Genomic DNA, 25088 nt, shown 5'->3' on the forward strand with positions numbered 1-25088 from the left:
GCAGTGGGCGGTCCCCAAGGAGCAGCTGCACCGACAGTCTTAGTGCACATGCGGCCGCCAAGGCAGGAGGGCTAAGGGGAGCCTGCAGAGTCCATCTGATGACCCGGGACGTGGAGCCTGAGCAATGGAGGCCCGAGGGGAGACAGGGCGTTCTTTCGCTGCACTGGTGGTGATGGCTGGGTGACACCAGAATCGGGGTGCTCTTCCAAGTGTGGTTTCTGAACTTTTAGCATCAGCATCACACCAGTGGCTGCCCAAAAGGCAGATCCCCAGGCTCTGCTGGGAACGATGAGATCAGAAGCTCTGGGTGTGCCCTGGAGACGTGCATTTTAACTGCCTTCCTCAAGTGCTTCTGAAACACACGGGACACAGGGCCACCCAAGCAGAGGTTCGTCTTCATGGCCGGGGAGGGTCTGGATCCCCAGGCCTTCAGACTTCGTGCTGCCACCGGAGACAGGTCAGGGCACAGGCCTGTGTGGGACCAGAGCAGACCCAGGAAGCCCCTGTATGACGCATAGGTGCGCGGACTCACAGGCCTTGCCATCAGAGCAGCATTCTAGAACAGAATTAGGACGTGGAGAAAAGAGAAGTGAGACCTGCTGGCTGCCGGTAGCAACCACATGGCTATAAATATACCAGCGGAGCCCTCCCAAACATGGCTTCACTGCAGGCCCAGGCGTGCAGGCACATGAATCGCTTACATGGGTGTTCTTACAGCACGCAGGTAACGTCGCCTTTCCTCTTCTCTTCTCTGACCTGGACTCCAACACAGATACCATGGTTCCCCCCCTTCTTTCTGTGCCATTGGAAAAGGTTTACTGAGGCGCTGGCCGGGTGGCTCAGGTGGTTAGAGGGTTGTCCCAATACACCAAGATCATGGGTTTGATCCTGGTCAGGGCACATACAAGAATCAGCCAATTACTGCATGAATAAGTGGAACAAAAAATCCATCTCTCTCTCTCTCTCTCTCTCTCTCTCTCTCTCTCTCTCTCTCTCTCCTCTCTCTCTCTCTTCTCTCTCTCTCTCTCTCTCTCTCTCTCTCTCTCTCTCTCTCTCTCTCTCAATTTTAAAGAGGTTAATTCACATATCATGTAATTCACCCATTAAAAGTGTACAATTCAATGGTTGTAAATATGTTCAGAATATCTGTACCATGTTATTTTTTTAAGTTTCTTATCTAAGTTTTGTCCATCTTTCTTTCCCTGGCGCTACCTGTTAGGTTTGTTAACTTCCCCATTCCCTGTATCTTCAAAACCAACTTAAATGAAGTATAAGTTTTAAAACATTTAAATTAAAGCAAGAAACTAAACAACAACAACAAGATACCGAGACTCCGGGCGCCCTATACTGAGAACTGGAGCCATTTCAACCTGGAAGCCTTTTCCTGTTGAGGAATAAGCAGTCCGTTAAGAAAGTGCCTTGCAGAAAGGAAATGCAAATGGGAGTATAGGATGCCAAACACTTTCAAAGCTGTCCTGCCAAGAGCAGTGGGAAGTGTATAAGTAAGAGATTGGGAGAATGTGCTGAAAACTCCACGTCTCGAAGCAGATTTGCAGTACCGGCTGCCTCAGGCTTCAGATCGAGCTGTGGTGGCACCGAGAGCTGAATTAGGGGTGCCTGCTTGTCTGCCCTGAGGCCGCACCCCAACGGGGGCAGCCTCCCCCTCGTGAGCTCCCTGATCATGCTGTCCCCACAGCGGTCCAGTCCAGGAGACTGTGCAGAAAACAGAGCAGAAAACGGTAGAAGAACATCAAATTCTATTTAGCCCGTGGTCTCAGTGATGGGAAATGCATTTTAAGGTGGCAACGGGAACAATGGAAGGGTGGCAGGGGCTGTGCTGGGTGGGGTTGTCGCTCCCTCGTATTTTCTTCTTTATAATTGAATATGTCCTCTTATATTTCTATGAGGTAGGAAAAGGTGCTGGATGGAAGCTGTCACCGTGTGCTCTGGGATACCCCTGGAGGAAGGACAGAGGGCAACAGGTGTTTTGTCAGGCCCGAATCTCTAGCCAGACACAAAGCCCCCACGTGTACACCTGCTCTCTCCTGCCTTGATCGTCCGCAGTTACCAAGTTCCTTCTGCGCAGCTGTAGCCCAGGGCGTCCTGCCTGCCTGGTGGCTCAGCCTGTCATTCCTGTGAGCTACAGGCCCAGGGATGGAGTAAGCCTGCCTCTCTTTTCGGAGCCCCGTCTGCAGGTTTTGCTTTTGTTTCTGTTTTCGCTTCAACATTAGCATCCTCTGGGGACCAGAACAGCACTGACAGCTCCCAAACGAGCAAGAGAGCAGATTCCCGGGGTCAAGTGCATCCTTCAGCCCGGGGGTGGGGGTAGGGGGGTGGGGAGAGGGAGATGAAAGGTGGCCCGTCTTCCTGCCTGTCGCCAAGGCCTGGGGTGCTGGGTGAGTGGTTCCGCCAGAAGACTGCATCTCAGCTCCAAGCACTCTTCTCGAGGCGCTGGGCCCGGCACAGGCCAAAGACAGAACCTAGGGGAGGGAAGTGAGCCAGAGCAAGTACGGCATCCGATGACCTCACCCCCAGAAAATGGGCCAGGACACTGAGCATCAAAAAGGAAGCAGCTCAGACAGGAGAAGGGTCTGGTGGGCTCTCCAGCTGGCGTTAAAGAACAGCAGCCTTGGCCATGGCGCTGGAGCCCTGGGGCAAGGCTCTCACCAGTTAATCCTGTACCCCTACCCTGGTTCTGAGTGGGTGCCTGCCACACAGAGAAGGTCTGTAGGGATTTGTCTAATGAATTACAAACTGTTCAAGAAATTATATAAAGGGTATTCTTCTTGCTTTTTCCTCCGCATCTCTTCTGTCTTCCCTGAATTCATTATTCTATTCACATGTAGTGAGCACCTACTCTAGTCTAGAAACTATGCTGTCTAGAAATTCAAGATGAATAGGAATTTAAAGATGAGTAAGTCACAGAGAGTACGGTTGAGTGGCAGCCACGTGTGTTAGGGTGGAGGAGAGACACGCGTGTGGTCTTTAAATGTGACAGAGGAGCAGGGCCACCTTAGCACATGGGCCAGGAATGGTGGGGGAGCAGAGGGAGGGGGGCAGTTACCCATCAGGAGTGCTGGTCAGAGATATCTTTGTGAAAAGGTGGCCACTGAGCTAAGTCTTCAACATGGTCGGGCAGAATTTCTAACAGCAGAAATGGACCAGAGGTGGTGCAGGCAGCAGGCAGCAGGCAGAGGTGAGCGGAGTCTCTGTGGGAATATGGCTTCATGAAGGGCAGAGTCAGCAACAAGGCCAGAAAGGTAGGCTGACGTCAGGCCATGGGGAGCCAGGCCACCAAGTCTGGACTTAATTCTCCAGACGACGGACCACCCATACAGATATCAAGCATAAGAACAAGATCAGACCTGCGTTTCAGCCAAGTTATTCTGGCCACAGGGTGGAGGATGGGTTGGTGGGAGTAGAGGCCTTTTCCAGGTGAGAGCTCAAGACCAGAGCGCAAGAAGGAACAAGCACGAAAACTAGATTATGCAGCAGCAGGAATGGAAGGCAGGCGGCAAGTGAGAGACACACTGAGGGAGACACAGAGGCAGGATCCGCATGACCTGGCGCGAGGCCACAGGTGTGTAGACGGAGCACACGGGGCATCAACCAGGTTCAGGCTGAGTCACTCACAGATGTGGTTGTGCATTCAGGCCACATCTAGAGATGGTGGGGGACTCGGAAACCCCCTTTTTTGCTTTGGCAAAGCACCTTGAGCATTTCTAGCAAACAGTTTGGAATGAGAGCAATAAGGAAGCACCGATCTCACAGAGGTCAGAGCCACCCAGGCTGTGTGGTCCGGGGAAGGCACTTCACCACTCTAAGCCTCAATATTTCATTCTGCAAAATGGGGGTGATCATGAGTCTATTTCAGGGGGTTGTTGTTAAGAGGAGAGATGATATCCCTGGTGCCACATTTAACAGCCTGACACAGTGGCGTTCCATGACTGTGACTCTTATTACTATTACAGCACAGGTTGGAGGGTGCATTCTGAACAAGGTCAGGGCCTTCATTTAAACTAGCACCAGGGAAAAACTAGCATTAGGAAAAATGCTGGGTCTTCTTGGGTGGTTTTCACAACACTCACTCAGCTGAAAATCACACCTTCATAAAAAAAAAAAAAAAAAAAGGCAGAAGCCATCATGTCTCCAATGGCTTGTCACCCATTTAGATTCAAGTCCTAAGTCCTTACAGTGGCCTTGCAAGTGCCACACGATTTGTTGCTAGCTCCCTCTCTAATATCCTCTCTACTTTCCCCCTCACTTACTTCACTCCAGCCACAGGCATGCGTTGCTGTTCCCGAAACATGCTTGACATGAGCCCACCATGGTCTTTGCACTTGCTATTCCCTCTGACTGGCATGCTCTTTGCCTGACATCGTCCTGTTTTGCTTCCTCACTTCCTTCTGTTGTTTGCTCAAATTTCATTTCCTCAAATAGGGCCTTTTCTGACCACCCTAAAATTACACCTTCCATAGGTCCCTGTTCCCTTATTCTGCACCATTTTTCTTCACTGGACTTATTGTCCAATAAGATGTCTTATATACATAATTGTTTATTTCTTTATTGCCTTCCTTCCACACTACAAATTTTGTTCTATTCAAGTTATTATTATGCCTAAAAAAGAGTCTGGTGCTCAGTAGATTTAACAAATACCCATTGAATGAAAGCAGTGCTTCCTCCTGGAAACACTCCATTCTCCTGTTTTCCTGGTTTTGTCCCTGCTTCTTCTTCTTCTTTTAATCCTCACCCAAGGACATGCTTAGAGAGAGGAAAAAGGGAGGGAAGGAGGGAGGGAGGGAGAAATCGATGTGAGAGAGACATCGGTTGCCTTCTGCACATGCCCTGACTGGGGATCAAACCGGCAACTCAGGTATGTGCCCTGATCGGGAATCAAACTGGCAACCTTTTGTTGCACAGGATGATGTTCAACCAACTGAGCCACTCCAGCCCAGCTCTCCCTGCTTCTTCAGACATTCCTTCTTAGTCACCTTTACTGGGTAACCCTCTTCTAACTGGCTTCTCAGTGCTGTGTTCCTCAGGGCTCCATCTTGGATCCTTTCCCCTCTCTCTTTACCCTCACCCTACATGATCTCATCCATTGCTATAACTTTACCGTCTTTATGTGGCTTACTTCCAAAATCTATCTCTAGCCCAGAACTACAGACACAGATAGCCACTGGACTGTATAATAAGGTATTTCAAAATGAGCATGTTCATAACTGAATTCTGGACCCCCCTTCCCCTACCCTCCCCCTCCCCCTCCCCCTGCTATGCACACCGAACAAAAACCTGCAAACCTCCAGAATTCCTGAACAGAAAGATTGATCTGGCTGAAATGAGGGGGAAACTGTTCTGTTTATGGAGGACTTTATTTAAGGAAGACTGAAAAAAATCAGTTTTATCAAAGAAGGAGAGGAGAAGGTCGTAGGTATCACTGGGAGTGTTGGACACTCTTCGCTAGTACTGTCCTCCTCCCCTAGTCCTCACTCTCTTAGAAAAAGGCACCACTGGCCACTGGGTTACTCAAACCAAAACCTTAGGATTCCTACTTTTTCTCAAATCCACCTCCAATCCATCAGCCACTTCTGTTTTCTACAAAGCACAATTTGAAGCCACCCTCTTCTCTCCACATCTACTACTTCTTCTCTGTTTGGTCACCATCATCTCTCACTGGACTCCCGAAGGCGCCTCCTACCTCATGTCCCCATGTCCATTCATGCAGCTTTGAACCTATTCTCCAACTAGCATCAAGACTGATCTAAACTGTGAACCATATCACGTGTTCTTTAAAAACCTTACATGACCACCCATGTACTTAGAATAATACTTAAGCCCGATACTGGCCATGCCCAAAGACCTGCTGATCACTCCGTCCTCAGCACGTATCATTCTCCACTGACTGGACACAAACCAGTCTCCTGTCTGTTCTCAGGATACACCAAACTCTATATTGCCTCAGTCCTTAACATATGCTCTTCTTTCATTTCTTCTCATGACTAGCTGCGTTTCAAATGAATTTATCCAGCAGCCTGAAACTAAACACTGGTCAAAATATATGAACCAATGTTTTCAGACATTGGCAATGAGGGAGCAGAGGTGAGGAATTCCTGAAAGAACAGAAATAAACAAAGGTGAGCCCAGCGATTGCCCCAGGTTGCTACCTGAAGGCAGTATCCAGGAGGCAGCATCAAGAGGGGTAAGTCAGGCAGAGCTCCTAGGTCTTTCTGGGATGAGGAAGTGGAGTTGGGTGTCTAGGTGCCACAGTGGCCAGCGTGTGCAGGGCAGAGTGCCAGAAGAGAGAGAGCAGCACAAAGAAAGAGCTCTGGACGTCCACTGAGGCTCTTCCCTGAACCTCCGGCTGAATATGTGGGAGGAAACCACACAGTGCCACGGAAAGAAAACCTGAAAGGATCAGAAGGAACAATCCTTGAAATTCACCCAGCGCTATAAATAGTTTGTTTCCATCAGCCAAAGTAGGAAAATCTCCAAACTCATGGGTTGTCAGGCACAGTACTCAGAAGGGTGCTATATCAGCAGAGGAGAATGTTAGTCCTAAAGGTGGCTCTGATTCCAAATAACAAAGCATAAAAGCTAGCCACAAAAGAAGAAAAATCTAGACTCAAACTGTTTCCAGATAACATAACTCTGACACAGAACAAAGCACAAGAATTCTAAGGAGAGTACAAAAATATGCAGCACTCAACACGGTAAATTTTATTTTGGTCACCCAAGCAAATATTGCGAAGCTTGTAAAAAAGCTGGACAATACACAACCCATAGTAAGGAGAAAAATTAATCAGTAGAAACAGACCCAGAAATGATACAGATGGTGGAATGAGTAGACAGGGACATTAAGTAATTATAACTATACTCCATATTATAACTATGTCATATACTATTCTAACCATGTTAAAATAGAGGACATATAGACCATTTAAGTAAAAATATGAAAGATATAAAAAGGCTCAAATGAAATTCAAGAAATGAAAATCGAATGAGCTGATACAAAAAAATACACTAGCTGGGATTAATAGATTAGAGATGGCAGAAAGATTAGTAAACATGAAAAATAGCTATAGAAACTGAAAATGAAACAGAGAAAAGGCCTGAAGGGAAAAATAAACAGAACATCAGTAAACGGCGGGCAACGTCAAGCAGCCTAAGAGGGTGAGGAGGAAACTGGTTGGTGATGGTTTCATAGTTGCACACGTGGTTAAGCCTTATGAAATTGTATGCTTTAGATATATTCAATTTATCGTACTTCAATTGTGTCACAACACTGTTATAAGAAAGCAATGTGGTCGTAACCGGTTTGGCTCAGTGGATAGAGCGTCGGCCGGCGGACTGAAAGGTCCCAGGTTCGATTCTGGTCAAGGGCATGTACCTTGGTTGCGGGCACATCCCCAGTAGGGGGTGTGCAGGAGGCAGCTGATCGATGTTTCTCTCTCATCGATGTTTCTAATTCTCTATCCCTCGCCCTGCCTCTCTGTAAAAAACAACAACAAAAATTAATAAAATATATTTTAAAAAATTAAAAAAAAAAAACACAAGAAAGCAATGTGGAACTAAAACAACATTGGAAATGGAAGTGTGGTGGTGGACAAGTGGGTTTGTGGGGGCTGAACAGCACCAGGTGTTAGACCGCAGGGGAGTTCAGCAACCTCAGTAGTTGAGTTCTGGCTAAGAAAGAATTCAGAGACAAGACTCAAGCTATAAGAGCAAGTTTATTTAGAAAATCACAGAGGTAGAGGCGATCCATAGAAGAAATGGGCTCAGGCAACAAGTTACAGAGGCAAAAGAAAGGCCCTTGGAGCTTTAGAGAAAGAGAGGAAAGGAAAAGGCCTCTGGGAGAAGGGGGTGGGGAAAGGCCAGGGTGTGCTCCAGGGAAACAGCTGCACTCTGTCCCTGAACCAAGGGCTTTTATCTGGAGGCCTCAAGGGAGAAGCCCAACAGAACATGCATGAGCTTTCCTGGTGAGCCACCCCGCCTTGTGGTCAGCACCAGGGGGTCCCTAGTCAATGCAGCCGGTCCTGATGTCAGCCCTGTGTCACTCCATCTGATTTTGCTGCTTCTCTGGGCTCAGAGCTGAAACACAGCTGAAGCCTAGATGTCATCTTCCAGGGATGAACACTAGGGGAGTGGTCCTACAAGGGCTTGTAGTTCTGCTGGTTGCTAAGCACCCAGGGCTCTCCACCCTGGTGAACCTCTGCACCTGGCCTAAGGTTCCTACACTGCTCCTACCTAATTGCCTACTGCAGGCTGGGAGACCAAGTGTGGAGAAGCAATAATTTTCTAAGCTGCTTATCTATTTGGGAAGAGTGGCGTATGGATACGTCTTAACTGCATAGCTTGTTATAAAAACGTTTTAAAACAAGTATCTTAAAAATGTATGAATAGCCACTGACTGAAGCAAAATAGACTGTATTTCTTGAAACCAGCTGAAGGGTTCAGCAGGGTGACTAAATGCACAAGATTAACAGTAAAATCAATACCTTCTCTCCACACCAGCTGTAACCAATTAGAAAATATAATGGAAACAAGAAAGTTTTCATAGTAGTATACTATGACATACTATGAACAGATATACTCTAGGAACAAAACTAACAAAAACATAAACCAGACCTTTATGAGGAAATGTATAATGTCCTATTCAAGGACATTATTTTAAATCTCAGCCTCTTACTGTGTGTTTCCTCCCTAATACTAAAAACTGCATTTAAAAAAAACACATATTCTTTACAACAATAAATGTTACTTAAGAAAGGTGAAAAAACAATATTGGTTTTGTCGTCTCCCCCCCCCTTTACACTGTAAATTTCTTTTTTTTTTTTTAATCTTTTGTGTGTACCATTCCCGGAGGTACTGCGATAGCGTGTCGATGCGCAGAGTGGACGGAGCAAGCTCCTATTCCATCTTCCTGCTCCGAAAATCCATTTAATATATTGTCCTTAGAAAGAGGAGGTATCAGACATTAAACTGGTAAGAACAGGCACAACACTTGATCTTAGCCAAAAGGCCGAGAAGCGATACGCTGTAAGTTTCTTGGGGAAAAAGATTTTGGTTGCAAGGGTCCTCACTCCATCTCCTAGAGATACCTTGCACAGTGCTTGGCACAGTCGGCCCTCCTAGTCGCAAAACCTGGGGGGACTGGAGCACTCGCGGGCCCTCTTTCTCTCCCTGCTGGGTTCCCTGTTACGCAATAATGCCCAGAGACTGCTCCACGCCTTCCACGTGACCACACCCGACCACGGCTCATCCCAGCCAATCAGAATGCTTCACACCCACGACCACGCTCCGCCCCCACCACCGCTTGCGGAGGGATCTTACCTCTCACACTTCTTTGTCCACCAGCTTGGCCGATGCGGCTGCGCGCTGCGCCCTGATTGGCCAAGGGCTGTGGAGCTGCGCGCGCAGGCGCAGCCTCGGTTACTAAGGGCGGGAGCCCGGCGAGGGCGCCGGTGGCTGGTGCTGTCTTAGGTCCCTCGAAGCCTGACCGCGTTCGCCATGCCGAACCGCAAGGCCACCCGGAATGCCTACTATTTCTTCGTTCAGGAGAAGATCCCTGAACTGCGGCGGCGAGGCCTGCCGGTGGCTCGCGTGGCGGACGCCATCCCCCACTGCTCTGCTGATTGGGCGGTAAGGCCGGAGGGGTCAGCGGGCAGGGCAGTTGGGCAAGCCGAGGCGAGGCCGGAGGGCCAGGCCGGCGGGCGAGGCCAGAGGGCAGGAGGCCTCGAGGAGGAGAGCGACCCTGTGCCAGGGGGAGGGGAACCCCTTACGCCCGCCGGGGCAAACGGACGCCTGAACCGCAGCCCCTCGAAGTCCGGGCCTCCGCCTGCGGGGCCGGGGCGCTCGGGCCTCACTGCTGTTTCCCTTCGTGTCTCCCCTGCAATGTCCGAAGCTCCTGAGCCAGGACGAAAAGGAGAAGTACGCAGACATGGCTCGAGCATGGAGAGCCGCCCAGGGAAAGGAGTCGGGACCTTCGGAGAAGCAGGTAAGGGTCGCCCGAGATGAGCAGCTACAGGCCTGGCTTCCGGGCCGGGGAGTAGGTGCCGGATGCGTGCATGGGGGTTCGTCGGGCAGATGGCTGGGCGTGGGGGTGAGGAGGTTTTCGTTTTCCTCCTGGTGTCAGAATGCCGGTTATGAACCCGGCCGGCTCCCCTGCGAGGGCCCAGGTTGGTATCCCTGGCAGCGGAGACCAGCGAAATCCCATCAGGGAACCTGCCGCCCCGTGAGCCCTGATGCGGGGGAAGCGGTGGCATTTAGGGCCCATACCGCCGGGCCTCGGAGGGTCCCTTTCCACCCTTTCGTGGTTTAAGAACGCTTTTTCGGGTATTTTAGAGTAGTTTGGGCCAGTATCTCTTTTTAAGTGAACCAGGCCAGCTGCCCTATGTAAAATACATAAGGAGACTTGCAGAAGTTGGCAAATGTTTCATGCCATCCAGGTAAGCATTGAAGAGAGCGAATTTGGTACATTTCTGTGTAAGCGGAACGTAAACATACCAAGTAAGATTGATTTCTTGATTGATATCGAAGCGCTGGGTAACTGCGTTCAAAACCACTCCTGTGTTCTCTCCATTCTTACACAGTGAAGTTCCATTCTTCCTCTCAACTGCCAGTGTCGGATTCAAATTCCAGAGAGCTTTGCCATATTTTAGGTTTGCCAGGTTTCTATTTGGGGGATGTATGTTAGGGTAGAAGCTCTGATCACTTCAATTCGTTACTTACTTACACTTGCGAGCCTTGATTTCCCCCCCTTCTTTCTACTATAACGTGTTATAAGATGTTTCCCATCAGAAAGTAAGCTGTATTGTCTATACACCTCATTAACACTTGGAGTCAGCATGATCTTTTTTTTTTTTATGAAAAGCAAACAGTATTAGAGTATTTTTCCAATGATGTCCCTTTGGCCACTGGACTGGCACATATTATGACTCATTAGGAATAGTTTAGGTTGTCAGTAAGGGGCAAGTAGTTCTCAGCAATGGTTGAATTTAATGTATTTACCACTCACCTTTGATTCAGGATATTTATAAATTTTGCCATTGTCTGCCTTTCACGTTGTCATTGACAAGTGTGTATGTATTTACCCATTGGGCTTGTTGGCCTGGAGAGGTTATTGAAGTAATCTGTGGGCGGTTTTCCAGCTATTTTGCTAAATTTAAGTTTGTGGTATAAAGTGCCAAGCAAGAGTGTAAGGATGTGGTCAATCATTCTCTTCCTCTTCAGAAACCTGTTTGCACCCCACTGAGGAAGCCAGGCATGCTTGTACCAAAGCAGAATGTTTCACCCCCGGATATGTCAAGCTTGTCTCTGAAAAATGATCAAGGTAGAGTAATCCTAACATGTTTTATTTAGTTACATTTGGGTGCTCAAGACGCTGTAATATGTTGATCAGTAAGTGCGTGTTGTGTTTATTTTGAACCTGCATTTCAAAGTAATTGATTACAGGTGTTCCAGAATGATGGCGCCAATGTGGTAAGAGATCAGGTTATTTGCATTTGTTGAAGTACCACTGGAGAGTTTTTTGTTTTACAAAAACCTGTCCTCTTGGTTTCTACCACTTCATGTATTATCAGACATACCTTATGCATTTGTGTTTATAGCTAGAGACTTAAGTAAATAGGGACTTGCACATTTGTGTTATAAAGATAAAGTTGAAATACTGATCTAGCCCAGATAAGAACATAGTTAATAAGAATCCTTGCCATTCCCTTCTGGCTTATTTTTTGATATGTTTATTTTTATTGATTTCAGAGAGGAAGAGAATGAGATAGAAACATCATTGATGAGAGAGAATCATTAATTGGCTGCCTCTTGTATGCCCCATACTGGGGATCAGGCATGTGCCCTAACCAGGAACCAAACTGTGACCTTCTGGTTCATAGGTTGACGCTCAACCACTGAGCCACACCAGCTGGGTGTGGCTGTTTTTATTAATTGTGGTCTGACTTTGTTGAAGATTAATAAACTTTCTTAGAGGTGGTCAGTCCTGATAATAAGACCGATCTCCCATCCTCACATTTTTTTCTGCCTTAAGATAATTTATAGATGGTCTTGTGTTTATTGGTAACCAGGGAAGGGTGAACTAAATTGTCCATAGTTTATATCACAGAGTTTTTCTACACTAATTTGGACTCATTTCTCAAATGCTTATACTAGTACTTGTTGACTATGGGTCATTCCTGAGATTCAGGGCTTATGTTTAGCTAAATTATGATCAATTAGTTGTAAGACACCACTGCACTCGGACCAGCCAAATGTTTAGCTAAATTATATAGAGTGAGCTGCAAGTTTTGAATAATTCTGTTGTTTCATGCAGACTGGTTACTGCTTTAACCCTTGATAAGTGCCATTGGAAAGCTTTTGATCCATTTATCCCGTCCGGCTGATTCGTTCTTTTCCCAGCTCCTTTCGGTATAGAGGAACAAAAGGAAAATGGCTCTAGAGTTTTGCTTTTGTAGAAGGGTAAATTTGAGATGCTCATCAGTTCATGTTGTCTGTGATTTTCTTTTAGCTCTCCTTGGAGGCGTTTTTTATTTCTTGAACATTTTTAGTCACGGCGAACTGCCTCCTCACTGTGAACAGCGCTTTCTCCCGTGTGAAATAGGCTGTGTGAAATACTCTCTCCAAGATGGCATCATCGCGGACTTCCACAGTTTCATCAGTCCCGGTGAGCAGCCAGATGCAGCAGGCCTAGATCGTTAAAAGTATGGGTTTTATCTGGAACTCATTTGATACACTATTTGTTTTCTTAGAAGCTGATATCCAGTTGAGTTCTTAAACTGTAACAAGACTTCATACTACTTGGTTGAAAAATGGTTAAGAATTATGTGCTGACACAGGTTTTTGGTTTAGGCTTTTAACTTCAGGTAAGCATCAGCGTTGGATGGATGGAATGCCTGGAATCGTGTAGCCTGCTCTGTGCTCACCTGCTCTGTGCTCACCTGCTACTCTAAACACTGGAATTTTCTAAAAGTTTTTTATACTGTGGCTCCTCTGAAGGGTTCCTTTACCCCATCCTTCACCGAAGCTGTCACCAGTTTTTAACTATCCATTGCTTTGTAACCTTGAGCAAAGTCCTTAACCTTCCTGAACCTATTAGAGAGCTGCTCTAAGGAATAGTGAGAAAGTGTGGAAAGAGCCTCGTAGTTGCAGGCTCTCAGATGTTCTTAGTATCCCCCCCTCTCACTACTCCACCTCATCAGAGCAGTTTGTTACAAAGACATGGGATTTGGTTTGTTTTCCAAGAGGATAGACCAGTGGTTCCCAGCCTTTTCTTTGGCCATGCCCTACCTAAGCATCTCTAAAATCCTGAAGTCCCCCCTTCCCCGTGACAGGATTTTTATTCAGAAAGTGAACTCCTATTCACATGGAGAAAGCCTAAAAGGCCATTAACTTTGTCTAAACAAGCTTCCAAAGAACATGGCACCCATGAAAGAGAAAAATAAAAGAATGAAAGGACAGTTGAAGTATTAAGTAAGAAATAGTTAAAAAAACACACAACATGAAGTGATATGAAGAAATAGCAAATAAAGTTTCAAAACATGTAATAGAGAACTGAAATACATAAATATGTCACCATCTATATTTACATACTTTATATGAGGCCCATAGAACCGTAAGAAGTGCAAAAAATTCACTGCTGATAACTCATTCTTGGAATTGCCCCCCTGTGGGGCGTGTGCCCCATGTTGGGAACCACTGAGATAGACAGTAGTTAAAGGGACACGGACACTCTACCTCTGAAGGTAAGCAGGAGAAATATAACTTCATCACATGGAGACGTGTAAAGGAGAAGAGGTCGGGGAAAGAAGAGCTGCTTCCTCAGTTTTGTCAGTTGCTTTCACGTTCATTAAGATGCCCAGCACGTTTTCTTGTTTCTAGATGACAGAACACCGAATCCTGCTCCTACTGAGGGTTGCTGCTTAGGACAAGCCAATGACTACTTCTTTATATGGTTGCAAAACATGAGAAAGCTCGAGCTTGAAGACTCTCCTCAGAGAACCTAAACTCAAGGACCTCATGAACCCTGAGCTCAGACCCTTTAGCACAAGTGTTCTTTCTAAAAAATACATGTTTTTATTGATTTTAGAGAGAGAGAAATATCCCTTGGCTGCCTCCCACATGCACTCCGACCTGGGATCAAGCCTGGAACCTGGGCATGTGCCCTGACTGGGAATCAAACCAGTCACCTTTCCGAGCATGGGATGATGCTCAACCCACTGAGCAATACTGGCCAGGGCCAAGTGTTCTTTACCTAAGATTTCTTTCTCGGTAAGGAATAATTTGCTTTTTGAAGTAGCTTGACAAAAATACAAAAATTTTTGATGGTCATCATACCTTTGGTTAAAAAACCCATGATGAAATAGGTTTACTGTCTTGTATTTTTACATAGCAATAACAGTTACCCACCTATGTTATGACTTGGTTGTCCTGTGGAATATTATTGCTGTAAGATAACCACAGAGCTGCCAGATTTCTGCTCTTCTCAGCAAAATATTTTGTATTACAGGTGAAATTCCACGAGGATTTCGGTTTCATTGTCAGGCTGCAAGTAAGTATAAAAGAGTGGGGTACATTATAGGCATTGAATGAATATATGTGTATGTACCTGGTTAAGACTTAACTGCTTTTACCAGATACATGAAATGTCAGTTGAAAAATAACCTTAAGTTAGTTGTTGGAGACTCTTCATAGAAGTGGTAGATGTGTAAATGATCCTTAAAAACTTTAAAGTTATATACACTTTGTAGTATAATATCCCTTTTCCTTTATGGGGGTTGTGTTTTTATTTTCTGCCTTTGGCTTTGAGATTGGCTGCTTTTACTGGCCAGATACGTAGGTAAGTCTTTTAGGAGGTATCAGATTATCTAGGTTTATTGGAATTTACAGGGAGACCTTTCAGAATGAAGAAAAAGAGATGATGTTTCAAAAATGACAGAATGACAGTGTTAAACACACAAAGGAGCTCTGAATTAACTTTGAGATGAGGAAATCAGGTTTCTATTTTCAAGTTTTCAGCAGCCAAAGGACATGACTGTATATACCTCAGCTCTTGAACTAAACTATTTTCTAGAAACTAGATTTTAACCAGGTTCCTGTTTGATTAGAATGAAAATTGGGATAATAGATTTATTTTAAAATTTATATTAGAAAGTGTTTGAAATTAGAAAAATGTTCTTTAAATCTGTAATCAGCTATTTTGTAATACTTATAAAGGTAAATGAGCGTTTTAGATTCATTTTTGGTGGTGTCATTTGAGTTTTTTCATAAACAGTATGATATGAACACCAAAAAACAAGCAGACCAATAGAGCAGAATGAAATACCAAAAAGATTCGTGTGTGGTACAGGAGTATACTCTGCATATCAGAGAGTACATTGATTACTGGTATTCAATAAGGGAGGCTGATTATCCACATGGGGGGTAGGGAGGGATACACTGAATCTACCTCACACCATAAACAAGTCGATTCCAGGTGGAGTAAAGACTGGATATAAAAATAAAACTTTACCAGAAAGTGTTATTCGTGACCTTTGGGCATTCACGTTAAAGGTGGAAATCGGTTAATTTACCTGATCTTGTTGTTTAAGGTTATTCTGTAGTCTTAAGGAATGTGTTTTCAATCACTTCAGAATCTGGAATATTTTTGGATCTCTCTCTACCACTCTGTTTTGGTTCTGATTCTTGTTTCTTTGTGTACTTGGTAAATCATTGAAAAAAGTGATTTTAAAGTAATTTGAGGCTTATACTCATGTTCCTTTTCTTCGAAGAGGATTTCTGTGTTTTTTTTCTAGACACATGGGGTCTCGCTAGCTCGCCAGGCCCCCAAAGCAGTGAAATCGCACTTCCCACCAGTCAGTCATCTCCCTCTTCTGGAATTGGCGCACGACTCCAGGGCCACTGCCCCACAGCAAGGCTCTGTGCTCGGGAGTCTGTTCACTTCCACCTGCTCTAATAATTCCTTGCCGCTCATGTGCTCTTGGTGTCCCCAAGCACTTTACATCTCTGTGGCAAGGCTGGTCTGAGTTACTTGGTCCATTTTTTGCTGGAAGTGGAACTCTTCTTCTTACAACTTTGAAAAAGTGGTCGTTATTGCTAAGTTCTGTGGCCTTATTAACAAACAGATGAATGAAATAGTGAAGACACTGAGGCTCAGTCACTTTACAAACCTGGGTTTCAGTTCTCACTCTACTGCCAACTGTTAACACAGCCATCCCCCCTTGTCCACAGGGGACCTGTCTGAACTCCCCATGGATGCCTGAAACTGCAGAGTTCTAAACTCTATATACTGTGTTTCTTCTCTACAGACAAACCTGGGATAAAGTGTAACATCAGTTAGGCACACTAAGAGATTAATAACAGTAAGAAGAAAACAACAGTCAGAACTGTAGACTAATAAAGTTCTGTGAATGTGGTCTCTCTCAGAATATCTTATTGTACTGGCTTAGCCTTCTTCATGATTTTTTTCTTTGCCGTTTCACGGATAGGAGATTCATTCTTATGATTTTGGCAACCTTAGCATACAACCTTTTTTCTTATTTAGTTGGGAACTTTCACCTTTTCACATAAAGGAAGCCCTTTCCGGCTTCTCTGTGGCAGATCCGAATCGCAGCGTCACCACTCTTGTGTTTGGGGCTGTTCTTAAGTGAAATAGGGGCACTCGAACACAAGCACTGCGGCACTGTGACAGTCAGTCTGGTAACTTGGACTACTGAGTGACTAAGGGGTAGTTAACGTCTACAGCGTGGAGACCCAGGACAAAGGGAGGTCTCGCCCTGGGTGGCACAGAGAGGGACATTGTGGTTTTCATAACACTATTCAGAATGGTGCTCAATTTAAAACTTTAAAGAATTGTTTATTTAGGGAATTTTCCATTAAATGTTTTCAGATCACAGTTTTGAAGCAGGTAAACTGCGGAAAGCAAACTGGATAAGGGGGCACTGTGATGCTTTCTTCTGTGACTGCAGCTGTCTCTTCTCTGTGTGTATCCCCTACCTGATAAGGGGGGTGAGAGGGATAAGACAGCTAAAGTCCCTAATTTAACCAGGCTTGGTTCAGTGCTCAACATGAGGCACCCACTATCTTCCTTTCTTCCTACTTTGTTTCATACCTGTTTTGTAACATTTGTCTTAGTCAAGTTTTGAACTCCTGCCTTCTCTTTATTTCCTTCAGGTGATTCGAGTCACAAGATTCCTATTTCAAACTTTGAATCTGGATGTGACCAAGCAACTGTGCTGCAAAACCTTTATAGGTTCATCCATCCGAACCCAGGGAAGTGGCCACCTATCTACTGCAAGGTAATGTCAACGGAAGCATTTCTTTAAGGCATCTCCTTAGGTAACCAAGATCCATGAAAGGGACCCAGAGAAAGACCCTTTGCCTGTATATTAGCTGTGTGTGTGACTCAGTGTGTGTGTGACTCAGTGTGTGTGTGACTCACTGAGAGTCATTTTCATTGTAATTCGGTGTGATGCCTTTTCTTCTAAATTTCTCTTGTACTGAAGGCTGCTTTGATAGATCTCGTTTTTTAGTTGCTCCTGAAATCCCTTCAAAATCCTTTTACCCTGAAGAGTGGATGTTTTAGTCCACAGACCCATCTGTCTAAACAAGATTACCCGTTTAATCAAAACTGTCCTGCAGCAATCCCTTGACTCTCTTTTTTATTCTCTAGAGTTCATTTGTTCATTGCTGGGTCTAAATTCTTCTAAGCTAGGAGCTGAAGAATTGGCTTTTAACCTCACTATTTACTAGCATAACCATGAATAGATTATCTTTTTCTGAACATTGGGTTCTTCATTTTTCTACCCTAAGTCTCACTAGCTTTTCATAAAATATTATTTTATGAATATAGCTGGTTATTAATGGTAGTGGTCTATTCTGATACATGTTGCTCTTTGCTATAGTTCTCATCTAGCTGACACAGACTCTCCAGTCCTCCCCCCGCCCAGTTTGAGAGGAGAGCATTAAGTAACTCGGGCGGGCGGAGAAAATACGAGTCGTTTGTTCTCTCCTGCAGTCTGACGATAGAGCCAGAGTCAACTGGTGTCTGAAGCACATGGAGAAGGGGTTGGGTGAGTAGCCCTGAGCCCCTGCTCCGGGGCTGTAATATCTGCATTTGTTTCCGTTTTGGTGTTCATGCTCTCCGTACCTGAAGTCACTAATCCTGTCTGTTTTTCTGTTCACCAATTAAAGAAATCAGGCAAAATATGGAACTTCTTACTGTTGAGGATCTTGTAGTGGGGATCTACCAGCAAAAGTTCCTCAAGGAGCCCTCCAAGACCTGGGTTCGGAGCCTCCTCGACGTGGCCATGTGGGATTATTCTAGCAACACAAGGTATTCAGTGGTTTTGTGATAGAGTGATTTTGACTTCTTTCCTGAACTGAGAAAATATGATAGGATTAGTTTTTGCCTTTCTAGGCCATATTTTCCTATCAAACCCTGGAATAATTATAGTTCCTTGAATATAAGATTCCACTGATTGTGAGACACTAGTACATTGTTACTTTATCTACTAAAAACAACCAAAAACTGCCAATTAAACTGACAGTACTTTCACGTAGGATTTCTGTACTGATAAAACATTTTCTATTTAGGTGTTTTATTACATAGCATTCTTATACGTACATGTAAGAAATATATAAGTGAAATACACTGAGTGGCCAGATTATTATGACCACCTGACGTTTGTAGGCAAATTATAATTTCGCACTGAAGTTGCTAGGGGGCCAGAACATTATAAACGTCTGAATAGCACAACATACCTAAGTATCGTTGCTGATCAAGTTCATCCTATCATGTTGATGGCATATCCCAGTGGAGATGGCTTCTTCCAACAAGACAATGCGCCATGCTACGGTGCTCGTATTGTGCAGGAGTGGTTTCAAGAACATGAGGGAGACTTTACCTTGCTTAGCTGGCCCCCACAATCACCAGATCTCAATCCAACTGAGCATTTGTGGGACGAAGTTAAACGAGCCATCAGGCAGCTGGTTCCACAACCATCAAATCTCACAGAACTGGACAGTGCTATTCATCAGGCATGGTGCCCGATTCCTTGCAGCACCTTTCAACATCTCGTGGAGTCAATGCCAAGAAGAATCGCCGCAGTATTGAAGGCAAAAGGTGGCCCAAGGAAGTACTGATGGGGTGGTCATAATAATCTGGCCAGTCCTAATAATCTGGCCACTCAGTGTATATCAGCAAAAGTATTTTTTACTTTGAAGTAATTTCAGGTTTAGAGAAAATGTGCAGGAATAGTACAAAGAAGTCATATATGCCATTTTCTCAGATTCACTCAACGTTTTGGTACATTTCCTTTATAACTGTGTCTCAGCATTTATATACCACTTGAGTCGGTTGTGGTCATGATGCCTTTTTACCCTCAGTAGGGAATGTTTTTCTAAGAACAAGCACATTTCTACGTTTTACCCCAGTGTGATAGTCAGAGCCAGGGGTTGCCTGCCACAGGACCGCCGCCCAGAGGCCTCGCTCACATTTGCTGGTTGGTTCAATAATGTCTTTTCCAGCAAAACGACAACAATAACATCTAGTCTAGGGTTCATTCCAGGATCACAGGTCGTGTTTAGTTATTGTGTCTCTTTAGGCTCCTTTCACCTGGGATGGTCCCTCTCTGACCTCCATGACTTGGCGTTGGAAGGGTGCAGGCCAGGCACGGTGTGAGTCACGTCTCTCACTTGGAGTCGCCTGCGTTTCCTCGTTAGACCGGGGTCAGATACTGGTTTGAGGAGTAGCACAGAGTGATGTCTTCCCAGCGTCTCATATCAGGAGGCATGTGTTGGCCCAGTGACTGAGGATACTGTTGATCACGTGCTTAAGACAGTGTCCGCCCGATTTCTCCACTGAATAGTGGAATTTTTCACCTTATGATGTTTTGTGGGGGATACTTCGAGATTCTGTTCCTGAAATCTGTGGGTTTCAGCATCTGTGAATGATACTCACCTGGAACTTATTACTGTGTTTGTGAATTAGTGACTTTCTAATCCCATGGTCCCACTGTAGGAAAGAGCTGTTCCCTTTGTATGCGCATTTGTAACGTGCTTTATGCGTGTGGACTCGCGGACTCCTTTCTATTCCAGGGCTGTAATGTTCCTGTTATTCTGTAACTTCCCTCATGGCCAGGGCGTCCCTGCAAGCAGGGTTGTGGCTTGGCCATCTGCTGCTTTGCTTTCTGGCCCCTGTGGGCCCAGCTTGCCCTGCAGCGGCCTGGGTCAGTGCTGCTTCTGGAGCCCCGGCGTCTGCCAGCCCGGACAGTGTTAGGAACAGGCTCTGGGTGCTAGGGGTGCTCATCCTCCTGGAGTACCTGACTGGTGTGCTCCCTGGAGCGCTCGGGCATGTCCGTGTACACACCCTCGGCACACGTATTATGTAGCTCACTTGTCTCTCTCGCTGTGAGTTTGTACTAACCCTGCAGCTGCAGTCCTCAGCATGGGGTTCCTGGTGTCCACGCTTCTGCTGGTGCATTTCCCTTCTCTGTGTGAGCGCCTGGCCCTGAGGTCTGTGTGTGTGTTCCTGCCTAGGAGACGTTAGAAGTCACCCAGGATTGTTCAGTGACACCGGGCAGTAGATAGACTCACTGACTGGGGTTTGTTTTTCCTTGTTTTTCAGTCTGAGGGTAACAGAACTAGTTCGTTCAAAAGTTATTTGGGTTTTTTCCTCCCTATCAGAGTGGTTAAATTACTCATTTGCAATATAGTTAAGTCCATTTGCTAGTTTTATTTCATTTCTGTTTTCCCCCATCCTTGCTTTTATCTTTTGGAAGTGTAATACACTAGCATGGCTAAAACAAAAAAAGTGTATTCAGAGTATCACTCGCTTCAGTCTAGTTCCATAAAAAAGCTCCTTGGATTGCATTAAGTGTATAAATTAACTTGGGAGAATGAAATCTTTATAAAGTTAAATTCCATCCAAAGACAAGAGGTGTCTTTTGATGGAATTTGGTTCAAATCTATTTTGGGGGTCTTTCAAGTCTGTATTAGCATTTTTCTTGTGCAGGTCACGCGTTTCTGGGGCTGCACTTCTGTGGCAGGTCCTACTTCTAGAGAAACGGGCTTTATCGGCTCGCTGACTTTCCTGGGACCAGCTGTGGCCGTCGGGCCTTCCCTGGGAAATGGCACCTTGTACGTAGGTCTCCCAGTGCATTTGAAAGTCTTCCAAGTGGTCGTCTCTCATAGTTTTTAACAGTTTGCACTCAGCAGATGTTTGCTGAGCGAGTGCATATTCACCATGGTCACTGCTGTGTGTCTGGAGCGCTCGTGTGAGTTCAAGGTAAGATTGACCTGTTGTAGTTCTGAGGGGCTTGCATAGCGTCAGGAGTTTGCATCAGAGGAGGTACCATAAAAAGATCTGTTTTTTAAAAATCTATTTTTTGTGTTAAATTAGGAACCTTAATCTTTAAGTAATAGTGTCAGTTTTCTTTGAATGATTTCAACGAGGTAAATTAGAAGTCTGGCATGCAAAAACCCTTAAGTGGTGCTCTCTCATAAGATCAGGAGATTAAAGCCCTTTTTTTTTATTCAGGTGCAAGTGGCACGAGGAAAATGACATTCTCTTCTGCGCTTTAGCTGTTTGCAAGAAAATTGCGTAAGTTGGAGAAAGAAGGCTCCTCTCATGTGGGTTCGCCATGGAAGTCTTGGTGTTGGGCTGGCCCTGGTGGTTGCAGTTGGGGAGAATGGCTGTTCGCCTCTATTCCCACAATTCCTTTTCAAAGCAAAGTGGGTTTTTCCTTCCTGTCTATCTTATTATTCCACCCACGTCCCTACTTGTCTGGCATAGTTACCACCTGAGCGATTGGGGCAAACCTTCGTCAGCACTTACTGGAGTCTTCCTCCGCAGTTCCTGCAGGAGGAAGTCCTGCGGCCATGAGGGCAGTGCTCCCTTGTGAAGGTGCTGGAAACACAGACCCACTTCTCCTTCTCAGCTCTGGGGGCTCTGGGGTCCCTTCCATGCTGAAGTAGTTGGATCTGAGGAGACATGAGTGTTTTCAAATTGCAGCCTTATTTCTGGTGCTCTCTCCTTGCCTTAAACATTTGAGAATTCTAGTGAACTTTATCTTCATTCATATTCTCTTAAAACAAACCTAAAATTTTATATGGTAATCAGAATATTAAGGCTTAGAAATAGGTGAAAATACTTAAAAATAACAGTAGTGGCCAGTTTTACATGTGTTGCTACCATTCCTGTTCCTTCTCAGAATCTCTGCATTTCTTTTTGCCAGTTTAGAGCAGTGTCCCTGCCAACCAGCTTTTATGGGAGAAACTAGAGGCCCGGTGCACGAATTTGTGCACTAGTGGGGTCCCTCGGCCTGGCCTGTGGGATTGGGCTGAAACTGGCTCTCCGATATCCCCCAAGGGTCCTGGATTGCGAGAGGGTGCAGGCCAGGCCAAGGGACCCCACTGGTGCACCATCAGGGCTGGGGAGGGACATGGGAGGTTGGCCAGCCGGGGGGGACCATGGGAGTGGTTCAGGGTGTGTCCAGCCCATCTAGCTCAGTCCTGATTGGCTGGACCCCAGCAGCAAGCTAACCTACAAGTTGAAGCGTCTGCCCCTTGGTAGTCAGTGCACATCATACCGAGTAGTTGAGCGACCTTAGCATATCATTAGCATATTATGCTTTGATTGGTTGAACGGCTGACTAGACAACCAGACACTTAGCATATTAGGCTTCTATTTTATAGGATGTTTGAAGGGTGAGTGCTTGTAGGAGGGGCTGGGCAAGACCTGGTGGTGACCTTTCCTTCCCTCTGAAGGTACTGCATCAGCAATTCTCTGGCCACGCTCTTTGGAATCCAGCTCACAGAGGCCCACGTGCCCTTGCAGGATTACGAGGCCAGCAACAGGGTGACACCCAAAATGGTCATATTGGATGCAGGGCGGTACCAGGTAAGGGCTGACTTTGGAGCTCCTGTCTCTTCTCATGTCCTCCTCGGTGTGGTCCTGGCCAGCAGCAAGTCAGGCCTTTGGTTCCCTCTCCCATTAAAATTCCTAAAATCTCCATGGTGTGTGGAGCAGTTCTCACTCAGGTGACTCCTGCACAAACCCTTTGCCTTCCTGGTACATTTCCCACTCTCATTGGCAATGTGTTAAGAAAATTAAAATTATACAAACCACGTCCAAACATGTATTCCAAAACTTACCTATCTGAATGTAGGTAATACAGCTATTTAAAATCTTCACTTCAAAGATGTCTAATGCTGGAGTCAGGGTTTGATTAAAGGCTGTCTGATCTCCCTGCCTCCTGACGCGTCCCTGCTCACAAGGAGGCCGGCTCGGCCAGGGCACAGCTGCCAGGACTGCGGCTGGATTCCGGTCGTTCCAGGCTATGCTCCCTGCAGGCCCAGTTCCCCTCCAGACACTCCCCTCCACAGCATTTTTCTTCAGAAGGTGGTTAGATATTAGGAAAATGGCGGCTGGTTGTCTTTTTTAAAGAGTAATTTGAAATTGTAGTAGATCCAATATTTGTGTCTCTCCCTTCCCCTCCCCTCCCCCCTCCCCCACCCCCGGAATTTTTTCTTCTTCTGTTTTTATAGAAGCTAAGGTTTGAGAGCTCAGGATTCTCTCATTTCAACTATTCTAATCAGGAGCCAAGATCAAACACACCCACTGGTAAGCATCTCATATTTGATAGGAATGTACACCGAAGGGCTTGGGGCCTCAGAGTTTGTTCGAGAGCCCGGAGTGTGGTGCTGAAACGGCGCTCTGCCTGGGCTTTAGGGCTGCAGGGGCTGGTTGAGCTGGGAGTTTTATTAGCCACTAGCACCTCAGGCAGTTGCGATGGGTGCATTTGGTATCACTCAGTCACCTGAACTCATCCTTCAGACTTGTTCTGGGCATTTAGAATACGGCCCGCTGTTCTGTGGCAGCTGTAGTTTCATGGTTTTGATATGATGGTGGCTTTGGGACGATGGGAAAGTTAAACACCCAGTGAAGTTCAGGTGGTTCCCAGAGATCTTCTGTCTCAGTTTCCAGGGCTGAAAACAAACAGGTGGCACTGTTGAGCCTCGGCCTCCACTGGGCTCTCAGTCATCCCCAGCCCGCCAGGCCCAGGGAGCCTGCACTGCAGGGTGAGGCGGTGGAGGGGTCTTTATGATGAAGCTGTACAGTGGCTTTCCTTTCTTGCATTTCAATGTCCTAGGTGACTACCCTTCTGGGGTGAAGATTTCAGGCCCAAACAGCAATGTTCGGGGAAGAGGGATCACGCGCCTCCTAGAGCGCATCTCGGGCTCCTCCAGCAGCGTCCCCAGGTTCTCCAGCTGTGACACCGCGCTCTCCCCTTCCCTGTCCCCGAAGGGTGGGTACAAGTCCTTCTCCCCCCTGTCTTAATGATGGTACTCTTCAATTCTGGGAAAATAGCAGGCCCGCTTCCCTCTGATTGCAATCCCGGACAGCAGAGCACACCCCTGGTACATGCCATCCTCTGAAACGGCCTGCCTTGTAGAGAATCCTGTTTCGTAGATTAAACGTAACTGTGGTTGGAGAAGATTTGGCATTTTTGCTTTTTTCTCGAGGGCTTGCTCTGCTTCCTGACTGTGTAATGGGAACGCCTTGGAAGGTTGACCTCCAAGGACAAAACTGGCCTTTTCAGAGGAGTGCTTTTGCAAATGTTACATTGTGCTCATCATCCTCCACAATAAAGGTATTGAATGTCTGTTATGAAAGGTGTTAAAATAGTGTTGCTGTACTTCTTCCCATTATGACGTGTAGAACCTTTCTCTTGAGACCTGCTGGCTGTTTTCATTGCAAATATCTAAAAAATTTGCCTTTAATAAAAAAGTTTTGTTACTAAAGTCTTTGAAATATGCTGACTTTGGCAAAAGGAATCATTTAAAGGAGAAGCCAAGATGGGATTATGTAATTTCCCCCAAATCAAGGCTGGAAAGTGACCAAACGCCAGGTCCACTTGAGCATGGAGCTCTCTTCACTACCCCCTACCCCCCCACCCCCCCCACCCCCCCCCCCGCGGGCACCTCAGAGTCAGTGTGCCCTGCGCATGGCTGACTCAACTGCTCACATCCTCTCAGACTTTTGCATATTTCCTGGTTAAATCAATGACTTTTTCTTTTGT

General features: G+C 45.9%; 1 protein-coding gene, 1 long non-coding RNA gene and 1 other non-coding gene across 4 annotated transcripts in view; 2 read left to right on the forward strand and 1 right to left on the reverse strand.

Moving 5' to 3' along the window:
- The window catches only part of LOC132220664 (uncharacterized), a 747794-nt gene that overhangs the window by 706988 nt on the left and 15718 nt on the right, over positions 1–25088 (forward strand). The gene's annotated exons all lie outside the window — the stretch shown is intronic.
- LOC132221468 (U2 spliceosomal RNA) lies at positions 8841–9031 on the reverse strand. The gene has a single exon (XR_009450010.1). It is a non-coding gene; the product is annotated as a U2 spliceosomal RNA (small nuclear RNA).
- MAEL (maelstrom spermatogenic transposon silencer) lies at positions 9508–24751 on the forward strand. Of its 2 annotated transcripts, XM_059673516.1 has the most exons (12): positions 9508–9639; positions 9902–9994; positions 11230–11329; positions 12518–12673; positions 14516–14557; positions 17179–17303; positions 18023–18077; positions 18199–18340; positions 21545–21607; positions 22774–22906; positions 23554–23629; positions 24159–24751. In XM_059673516.1, the coding sequence occupies exons 1-12, from the start codon at positions 9508–9510 to the stop codon at positions 24344–24346; spliced, it is 1305 nt and encodes a 434-aa protein (XP_059529499.1). In that variant the 3' UTR covers positions 24347–24751. The 2 variants fall into 2 exon arrangements, with proteins under 2 accessions (XP_059529499.1, XP_059529500.1); XM_059673517.1 differs by lacking the exon at positions 9902–9994.

Source organism: Myotis daubentonii, chromosome 18 (genome assembly GCF_963259705.1).
Source record: "Myotis daubentonii chromosome 18, mMyoDau2.1, whole genome shotgun sequence".
Taxonomy (NCBI): domain Eukaryota; kingdom Metazoa; phylum Chordata; class Mammalia; order Chiroptera; family Vespertilionidae; genus Myotis; species Myotis daubentonii.

Coding starts and splice junctions, on each gene's coding strand:
- MAEL (XM_059673516.1), top strand. CDS start 9,508: ATGCCGAACCGCAAGGCCACCCGGAATGCCTACTATTTCTTCGTTCAG. Junction 11,330..12,517: donor GTCTCTGAAAAATGATCAAG/GTAGAGTAATCC, acceptor ATTTTCTTTTAG/CTCTCCTTGGAGGCGTTTTT. Junction 18,078..18,198: donor GCACATGGAGAAGGGGTTGG/GTGAGTAGCCCT, acceptor CACCAATTAAAG/AAATCAGGCAAAATATGGAA.